General features: G+C 42.8%; 1 protein-coding gene across 5 annotated transcripts in view; it reads left to right on the top strand.

Annotated features, from left to right (window-relative positions):
* Positions 1 to 10,020, top strand: part of Pcnx1 (pecanex 1) — a 141,938-nt gene that overhangs the window by 43,667 nt on the left and 88,251 nt on the right. For all 5 annotated transcript variants that reach the window (XR_003713212.1, XM_028782182.1, XM_028782179.1 and 2 more), the window contains exons 3-5: positions 265 to 370; positions 6,619 to 6,664; positions 7,340 to 7,429. Coding sequence is in view for 4 of the 5 variants with exons in the window: in XM_028782182.1 (XP_028638015.1) it covers positions 265 to 370; positions 6,619 to 6,664; positions 7,340 to 7,429 (242 nt within the window). In the remaining variant the exon portion in view is untranslated. The remainder of the gene's footprint in view (positions 1 to 264; positions 371 to 6,618; positions 6,665 to 7,339; positions 7,430 to 10,020) is intronic.

Below are 10,020 nucleotides of genomic sequence, written 5' to 3'. Positions count from 1 at the left end.
TACAGTCTAGTCCTCACTCTGTTTATTACAGACTAGTCCTCACTCTGAAAAACACAGGACTTCTGTTGGGTGCAGTGGTACACACCTTTTATCTCAGCAGAAGCTGGCAGATCTCTGTGAGTTTGAGACCAGGCTGGTCCACATAATAAGTTCTAGAATAGACAGAACTGTATAGAGACACTGTTGCAAAGACAACAAAAAAGAAAAAAACAGGAGCTCATCAGTGACAGTTGATGACAGTCTTTTTCCCATTTTCCTGCACAGTGATCCTGGTGGAGGGATTGAGATGTCAGAATTCATTCGAGAGGCCACACCTCCGGTTGGCTGCAGTTCAAGAAATTCTTATGCCGGTCTAGACCCAAGCAACCAGGTAGGAGTGTACTACTATGCTGTGCCTTACTCCCTTTCTGGTGCTAGTGCTAGCCAGAAAACATACTTAGAGCCATCTGTCATGGTTCCCTCCCTCCCTCCCTCCCTCCCTCCCTCCCTCCCTCCCTCCGTCCCTCCCTCCCTCCCTCCCTCCTTTCTCTCTCTCTCACAACATTTTTGATTGATGTATACCATCTATATTCGTTAGTGTTTTTTAATTTAATTTTTAATTTGGTTTGTATGAGTATTTGTGTGCCATGTATGTGCCTCGTGCTTGTAGAGATGAGAAAGAGGCCATCAGATCCCCTGAAACTGGAGTTACAGACAGTGTGTGCCACCATGTGGTACTGGGAATCAAACCCAGGTCCTCTGTGTAAGTATTGCAGCTCAGAAAGGAAGGCTTCCCTACAGAAGTATTATAGCTCTGCTCCGAGAGGTAACCTGGCAGTCAGGAGCCGAGGGCCACCACAAAGCCACACTCTATAACAAACCTCACACAAGATAGTTATTGAAGGAATTGGGAAAGACCTAAGACGGTGGCTACCACTGCTTGGGCAAGAAGCAGCAGAGAACTGAACCGAAGGCAGGGTTTATATAGGGTTTCTTGGGGTGGGGTGGGCATGGGGGTGGCGCTTTTCAGGGTGAGGATTGGTGGGGCTTCAAGTCCTGAGCTTGGGGCAAGCATAGGGATTGTTGGGATTCTGTTTTCTTGGTCCTGGGCTTGGGGTTGGGGTCAAGCCAGGTCAGGGTGTTCTTTCCCTGGCCCTTTTACCCTACACTGTAGAGAAGCAGAGATCCTACTGAGCTATCCCTCCAGCCCCTAATTGTTACTTCTTCTTATGCACATTGCTAATATATATTTGCTGAATGGTCACCACATGCTCTCCTTCAGTCACTTTTGATCAAGCAGCTGTGAATGCCTTAGGAGTTTAGCTCACCTGCTCCATCCTCCTTCCCTCTCCTAGTCCATATTGGAAACAAGATGTCTGCATGGTTAAAAAATAAAAATAACATATCTCAAATCTCAGTGATGAAATGCTAATGGTAACGCTAGAAGTGAGTATAAACCGACCACTAACAGTAACGATGGATCTCTGCTCTAGTATTTTATTCTTGGGCTGTGGCTCTGCAGGTGGTTTGCATAGACAAGGCTGTGGCTGCCATATGTCTAACCCCTGCTCTGCTCTCTCATTTGTCCTCAACATGCATGCACCAGGTCAGGTCCTCGGCAGGATTCCCAATTGCTTTCTCAGTAGCTCCCCCAAATGAAGTAAACTCTCAAAGGAACCTGTAACATGGAGCTTTATGTAATTGTGGGGTTTCGTGGTCACTTCATCACTCCTTCCATTTTGAAGGAAACAGCTGATGTTCATCAGAGTGTAGTGGAGAGCTCACTTCCTGAATCTCCTTCCCTCATCCCTCCTGTGACGTCCGTATTGTCACCGCATAGCCTGTGGGTTGAAATCACTCCTCTTCCTCCTCTTACGTCCCAGTGAGAGACCTAGTTTTGATTCCTGCCCTACTTTAGCTCTTCTTGAAACCACCCTCAAATCCTTGGTATTTTCAGATCTTACGGTGTTGGCCCTTATTGTAGACAGTGCACTTACGTTCATTGCAGCTTAGTCTCTGGTGTATGACGTGTGGTGAGTTCTAATCCTCTAGAGTAGACTTTCCTCTCTGCACTCTGTCATATGTTGCCTGTACATGCCTGACTTTCAGTTTGTGGTTGCTAATTACCTTTATGTGAATGGTTAATAAAATTTTACAGATAGAATTGAACTCAGCCCGTCACTTAACAGTAGCTGGCTTGGTTCTCTGGATGCTCTCTGTGAGTATTCACATAGTATCATGGTATTGATAGCTGAACACTAAGAACAATAGTATGAAAAGACCACAGTCTATGAACCAGAATCTCCAGTAGGGTCTTGCTTTGTAATACATGTTTATAGATTTGCTCCAAGTTTAAGTAAGTTTTTAGTAACAGTTTTTGTTGTGAAACTGTTGTGTTATAGAACAGAGTGTTAAAGTCAAGCTCTTTCCATCCTCCGTAGAATGGGGAAATTTGGTATAATAAAACAAAAAATCCAGGACCAACTATTCAGACAAGTCCACGTTTCCATGGTAATGAATTAGAGTGGTACCTTAAAGTTTCAGGTAGCACAGTATTTGTTTGCACTAATTCTCTGCTTCCTAGCTTCTTGTCCTTGGTTGTCTTCATGCATCCCACAGTTTCTTTTCATAGAACAACTGAGTCCTTAATCATTGTGATCATTGTAACAGTCCTGTTTAACCTCAGCCTTCTTAGAAATGCAGGCAACAGCAGGTTAGCCCTGGGAGTTAATCCTACATTTCTGCTAGTGTTTGGAAAGCCATACTTAATTATTTTTTTATTATTATTAATTTTAATTTCAGAAGGACAAGTCAAAGGACATAGCAGGTATCAGTCACCTTTGGATAATTGTCCTAGGTGTCATTTTGGTTGATCTGTAATAATCTGTAAATATTTCGTCTAGGATCATGACTTGGTCAAGGATGGTGACCTAGTCCTACTGTTGGAGACATTGTGACCCAAGTAACCATTGTCATTGTTTTACAGACTAGAATGAAAACATGTGTGCATCTAAACATATACTGTAGACAATTATGTTTTTCTTAAGTGGTAGTTCTTACATTAGAACAGGGAAATACTTTTTCTTTGTTGGTATTTTATACTGTTTATAGTGTGTAATGTTTTTGATGTATTATTTTTACCTCTTAGAGAAGCTAAAGTGAAAAAGGTGGTTTAGGGCATTTGTATCTGCATGGAATGCAGCTGATATGTATGGACACTCTTTCTTGATTGTCGTGTAGCTCCTGGACATATTGTCATGATTGTTTATGTGACTGTGTAGGTAGAGTTACCATGCCTTCCCTTCAGCTCCTTCTAACCTGCTCCTTCCCACCCTTGCTCCCTTCTGTCTTAGTCATTTCTCCTCACACACCACCATCCGTGTGCCTGCACTCCCCCTGGCCTGCACTCCACTCCCCCTGGCCTGCACTCCACTCCCCCTGGCCTGCACTTCCCCTGATCTGCACTCCCCCCTGGCCTGTACCCCCCACTCCTAGTCTGTACTCTTCCCTGGTCTGTACTCCCCCTTTTGTTTGCCTCTTGTCTTTGAAATAATTTAGTGCTTCTAAATATTCGAGGTAAATATTTGGTCTAAGATCTGACTTGGTCAAGGATGGTGACTTATTCTTACCATCAAAGAGATTGTGACCAAGTAACCGTTGTCATGTGATCTGTTACCAAGGAACTAATACAAAATCTTTTCACAAAGTCATACTTGCCTTCAAAATGGCCTAGAAAAAGGGCTGACTTCAGAGGAAGAATAATTAATTCCAGCTAGAGAGAAAGGCAGGGATCCACTGTAGAATGTGGCCTTGCCTGACATCCCCAGTTCTTGCTGGATCTTTGCTATGGGGCTTACCATAGGGAAAAACACAGGAGTGTTTATATAAACCATTTAAGTGAAAAACTTCACTCCTCAGTGTAACAGTTTCCACCATTTTTCCTATTTTTTCATTTCACTTTTACAAAATGTAACAAATAAGGGTTAAAGAAAAAAATTAAACCTTTCATGATGTCATACATAGTAAAAACTTTTTTTTTTGTTTTTTTGTTTGTTTATTTTTGGTTTTTCCAGACAGGGTTTCTCTATATAGCCCTGGCTGTCCTGGAACTCACTCTAGACCAGGCTGGCCTCGAACTCAGAAATCTGCCTGCCTCTGCCTCCCAAGTGCCGGGATTAAAGGCGTGCGCCACCACTGCCCGGTAGTAAAAACTTTTAAAGATCGTGAAGTCACTATGCATCATCTACTGGTTGTGTCACAAATGTCATGAGCTCTTCTGCAGTGACATTTCTGTAATTTATATTATTAATTATTATTAATTATCTGTTGTGTACAGATGTTATGAGTCTTTAATTTTGGAGGGGGCTTGTTGGAGAAAAGCATTAGGAATCAATATCTGTGGTATCTGTTAAGTCCTCTTTCTTCAGTACACAGTACAGTACTCATCCGAGAGGGGTTTAGAGAAATGGGATTGGCGTTTGCTGTGTGGTCTGGAGGGAGGCAGCTGTGTGCTAACTGGCATTGTCTCTGTCCTCCAGGCTTGTCCATGAGGCCCTAGGGTGAGCAGAGCAGCTGCGCTGTGGCTGTGGATGTGAGGGAGTTAGGAAGTGGGCAGGGTGGGGCGGAGGCTTCTCCAGACACACAAACAGTCTCTGTCTGGACCTTCGAGAGGCATTTCCCTTAAATCCAGTCATCAGAACTACTAGGTCCTGTAGTCCCCTCTAGATGGTGCTGGGGTCCACTTCTCGTAGTTCAGACAACATGGAGCCACGTCTGTACACAGTGGGAAGCTTGGCCAAGAGGGAAAAGGGAAACATTTGATGATTGTGAGCAAATAACTAAAACTCATATTCAAATAGTTTGTTTTCTAAGTTTATATTCCCAGAAGAGTATCCATTAAAATAGTGTTTGTATTTGCTTGTTTAAAACTTTGATCTAAGAATTTACTGTGTGTTTGTATTTCTAGTAGACAAATAATATTTTTCCCAGTAGCTTGCCTACCTGTTTAGTAGGTGTTTTAAGAATGGAATTTTACTGTTAAAAAATTAGGGGCCTATTCTTTTTACTATTATTACTCGTTTTTAATTTTGGAAATAGTTTCTCACTGTAAAGCCAGGCCGGAAATCATCCCACCTCAGCCTCCCATGTGCTAGAATTCTGGGTTGGTAACACCACATCTTGCAACTGTTTCCTTTCAGGGACAGTATAGTGACTGTCTGAGGATGTATCAGGGACAGTGAGTGTCTGAGGATGTATCAGGGGCAGTATAGTGACTGTCTGAGGATGTGTCAGGGGCAGTATAGTGAGTGTCTGAGGATGTATCAGGGGCAGTATAGTGAGTGTCTGAGGATGTATCAGGGGCAGTATAGTGACTGTCTGAGGATGTATTAAAGCAGATGTGAAGACATCCTGAGAGAATCAAGCTTAACAAACACCCTAAAATAGTATAAAACTTAGTGTGCCTGCGTCTTACGTGTTGTGAGCATGTGCGTGAGTGCATGCATTTGTTGTGTGTGTCCATGTAAGTGGCTGGCCAGTGAGTTCTAGAGCTCTGCCTTTTCCACCCACCTAATGATGGATGCTAGAGATCCAAAGGCAGATCCTCCTGCTTGCAAAGCCAGCGTATACTAAGAGCTTCTCTCTGGCTCTGCAAAGCTTAGTTTTTATTGGTGACATCGAGTTTATAGTCTCACCTGTGCATGTTTTTGTTTTCTTTCTCATTGACAAGTTCTTACACATCAGAGCATACATCTCCAGTGTCTCTTAAAGACTCCACCGAGTCTTTACTTTTGCAAAAGCAGTTAATGGCCTTCTAGGTTAATTCAGCCTCTCCTGCTCTATGAGTGGTCCATTCCCCCATCTTCTGAGCTGGTCTCTTGTATACTGTGGCCACAGTGGCAATGCTGAATGCGAGAAGGTGTCTTCTTTGAGTCCATTGAAGGAGACTTCAATGGAGCTTGCCGGTTTAGTTGGCAGAATAATTTGTATTTTGTTTTCTTATTGTATTTGTGGAATTTGTGGTATTTATTTAAATGGCTGTGTAAATGATGTGTGTAACTTTTAGGAAAATGTTAGACCATTTGAATATAAACTTTAAAGACTCAGTTACAATTACAGTTTGTGCTAAAAATTCTTCTTTTTTTGATTTTTATTATTTTTAAATGTTCTAACCAGCAATAAAAAAGTCCTCCATGTCTTAGAGCTAAGAACAGTAAGACGTGATGCTGTACTCTGTGTCATGTTAGTATACTTTGTCCCCTCAAACTTGGTTGTTTTCTGCCCTGAGAAATCTTATGTTTATTTCCCACAGACTCAGTGTGTGGCATTGCTTTTGGTGTATAACATAAATATGCCATGATGTAATGTAAAATAATGGTAACAGCTCCTCAGGGGAGTTTGCTCGAGGTGGCGGGTGTTTGGCCCCAGGGGCTACGTCAGTCTTTAGTATTCAGAGGGCTTATCAGCACGAGCTGCAGCAAACACCTGCATGCCTCGGATAGAGCGTGCCCAACAGGTGTCTGTAACATTGATGAAGTGACTGATAGCGTGCCAGAGAAGACGGTTTGGATAGTCTTGTGCTTTGGATTTGTGGTGACTTATGGCTGGTGTGTTAATTCATTTTTTCTTGTGTTGCTTTAGATTGGCTCTGGATCATCTCGACTTGGAACAGCAGCAACTATTAAAGGTAGCCTTACTGCGCACTGACTGGCTGTCCACTCTCTCTCTCAGCGACAGCATTCCACTACACCGAACTTTAAATCCATCCGGGCGTGACATCATCGTGTGAATTGTTATCCTTTCGTCATCTCAGTAGCTCAGACATTTGAACATTTGTATTGTTTATAAGTTTTGATTTATTACAGACCTTTTGACATAGGGGATATGTTTTCCTAAGTAAGGGTGCAGCTTATGAAAAACCAGTTTGCTGTGGAAGTTTTAAATGTGATCATAATTGAAGCATTAAGAGAGGATTTTTTTCTCTTTCTCTATATTTACCTAAAGTAAATGCATAGTTTTGCTGTACCGTGCTGAGTTTCTAACCTTCCTGGGGAGGGACATTTCTCTTGTTTCAGTTTTGTTATTAAATAATTGGCATTTCTTTTTAGAATCTGTTTTTTGAAAAAGCTAACACAAACTCTTCCATATTACTTGTAGTCTGTGTTCTGTGTTCTGTTGTTAAGTCACATTGTTATGTCTCCCATGGTCCGTTCTGCTTAGTAAGTTTAGTGTAGTCAGCACATACTGAGTAGTTGCTGGTGTGCCGACCTGCCTTTGGTGACAGACCTCCCAAAATCTCTGTCCCTTCTTTGCTGTGCCTTTGCTTCAGTGTCATGCCCTCATGTGTTTGTCTACATTGTAGGAGACACGGACACTGCTAAGACCTCTGATGACATAAGTTTGAGTCTGGGCCAGAGCTCTAGTCTTTGTAAAGAAGGAAGTGAAGACCAAGGTAAGCAGTTCGTCCCAGTGGCGTTCCACCTGGTGCTGTGTGGCCACTTGAGGAGTACCTTACTTACATTTAATACACCTGCTTGTTAGTAGTTTTCTACACAACCTGTTGCTCTATAGCTCTGGCAGGTCTGTAACTCACTGTGTAGCTCAGGCTGGCCTCAAGATCTTCGGTGATCCTCCTGCCTCTGCTCCTAAGTGTTGGATTACAGGCATCAGCCACCATGCCTAACTGTAATGTGGTCACTTGTAGGAAACAGTCAGGTCATTTACTAGAATAGCAGCAATGCCGCATTTTAAGTCCATTGGCCATACTGAGTTAAGTTGGAGTACGCAGAGAAAGAAATTGTGTGAGCGTGTGTTGAGGGTGTGAGAGGCCAGGTGGATGTCTGCTATTTCTTTAGTTGCCCGTTAACTTGATGTTTCACCCATTTCCATTTTTTTTCCTCCTCCTCTTCTTTTTGGGACTGCCAGCTTTTCTGTATGTAGTGTTGGCTGGCCTGGAGCTTCTGTGTAGACCAAGGTTGCCTCTAGCTCTTGGAGGGCCACCCAACTCCTCCACCTCCTGAATGCTAGGATTAAAGGCATGTGCCTTTCTTCCAATCCCATCCACACCAAACTTCATTATTTCTTCCTCCTCCTCCTCCTCCTCCTCTTCCTCCTTCTCCTCTTCCTCTTCTTCTCCCTCTTCTTCCTCTTCCTCTTCCTCCTCTTCCTCTTCTTCTTCCTCCTTCTTTTCCTCTTCTTTTTAAGATTTATTTATTTCACACATATTGAGTACACTGTAGCTGTCTTCACACACACCATAAGAGGACAGCAGATCACATTATAGATGGTTGTGACCTACCATGTGTTACTGGGAATTGAACTCAGGACTTCTGGAAGAATAATCAGTGCTTTAAACCACTGAGCCATCTCTCCAGCCTCTAAACTTCATTTCTTATAGGCATAATCTGTTTCTTCTGTTGCTGGTACTTGAAAGTTATCTTGTCATTGTTAAATTGCTTTTGAGGACAACCCCCCTTTCCCAGGCTTCTAAACAGACTGTGTGGTATGGATTTTATTTTCTTTCTTTGAAATTAAAAGTAAATCTGTTACTTTTCACATAGCAGTATTCATTTCTATAATCTGTACCATTGTGATGTCTTGACGACTAGGCTACAGTGCTGATCGTTTGCATTTAGGAGTCATGTATCTCATTATCTTACTGTACATCTAAAAAGCACTAAGCAAGGGCGTTGTTTTGTTTGTGTTTTATGATAATCTGGCAGGTTGGGATTTATACACATACAACTCTACCGTTGTAGCCAGGTATAGATTAGCTTAGATGATGTCTGGAATTCACTTGGCATAGACTGTTGTCTACCTTAGGAGTCCACACACTTATTTTTGAAGAGGCCTAGGTAGCTCTGCAGCTCATCTGTCCCCTTGGTACCCAGTCCTGTTGTTATGGAGGGAAGGATCCCTAAACTCCTTGTAAGTGAGTGGACATGGTTGTGCTACACTGACATGAGTCCTTTACAAACATGGCCCGCCTGTGTCCCACAGTTCTTGCTTGTCTCCTCCGTGGGGTTGCTTGTCTTCATGTGCATTTATCCAGTTATCATTTCAGGTTGTTACATTACAGATGAGCCCATTGTGACTTAAAAAGGAGTTGTAGGAAACTCACCCACAGTCACAGCTAAATTGAAACTACTATACTACTTTAAAATAGTGTAAAAAATACTGTTTGGGGATGTGGGTGCGTGGGTTTGAGTGTGGGGGAGAGAAAAAACTGAACTTACGAGCACTGTTAATGCAGGAGCCATCTCTCTGGTCCCTCAAGTACTTTTTTTTAACTTGGCTTTTATCTGTTCTTATTGTGTACATGGCACTGTTTTAAATATTGTAGATTAATCAGTGAACAATTTGTACCCTCTACGGCTTTCACGCTCTCATTATGGAGTGGTGTTACTGTGAATCAGCCACAAGAGTAAACAGATGGGGAATAGGGAGTGCTGGGGTTGGGGAAATAGTAATCTTAACTAGAGTGGCTTTTTACCTTCAGCAGAGACCTAGAGAGAGTCCCTTCTCTGCAAGGGGGAACAGCAGGTGCAAGAGGTGTAGGAGCAGACCTGTCAGCTTTGAGAACCAGTATCTGTGGGGGGTAGAACATCTCAGAGGTCATTCCTAAAGATACTTGTTCCAATTTCTAGGAAGATGAACTATGGCCCCGACTCTGAGACTGTATCAGAGGGGTGGATGCTGAATTTGAATTTGAGAGGTCGTTTAGAGGGCCATTGTAAACATGAGGGGGAGTAAGACATGGTTTGTGTTCTCTCTCTCTCTCTCTCTCTCTCTCTCTCTCTCTCTCTCTCTCTCTCCCCCCCCTCCCTCCACCCCCTGTGTGTGTATGTGTGTGTGTGTGTATGTGTGTACACTAATATGATGCTGTTAGTGGACTTAGTAGTATTATATAGGATTTTGATAGTCTGTTTTGGGATGGACAGCAGGGAAGATGGGGTGTCCTTTCTAAATTAAACACAGGAGGGAATGGAGACTGTGGTGGGATGTCCAGTTGGAACATATTTAGTATGTGCTTCTTTGGCACCT

The sequence above is a fragment of the Grammomys surdaster genome, unplaced genomic scaffold, assembly GCF_004785775.1.
Source record: "Grammomys surdaster isolate TR1022 unplaced genomic scaffold, NIH_TR_1.0 721, whole genome shotgun sequence".
NCBI classification, from domain to species: Eukaryota; Metazoa; Chordata; class Mammalia; order Rodentia; family Muridae; genus Grammomys; species Grammomys surdaster.
Note: the sequence above shows the minus strand (reverse complement) of the source record. Positions and strands in the feature narration are given on the sequence as shown.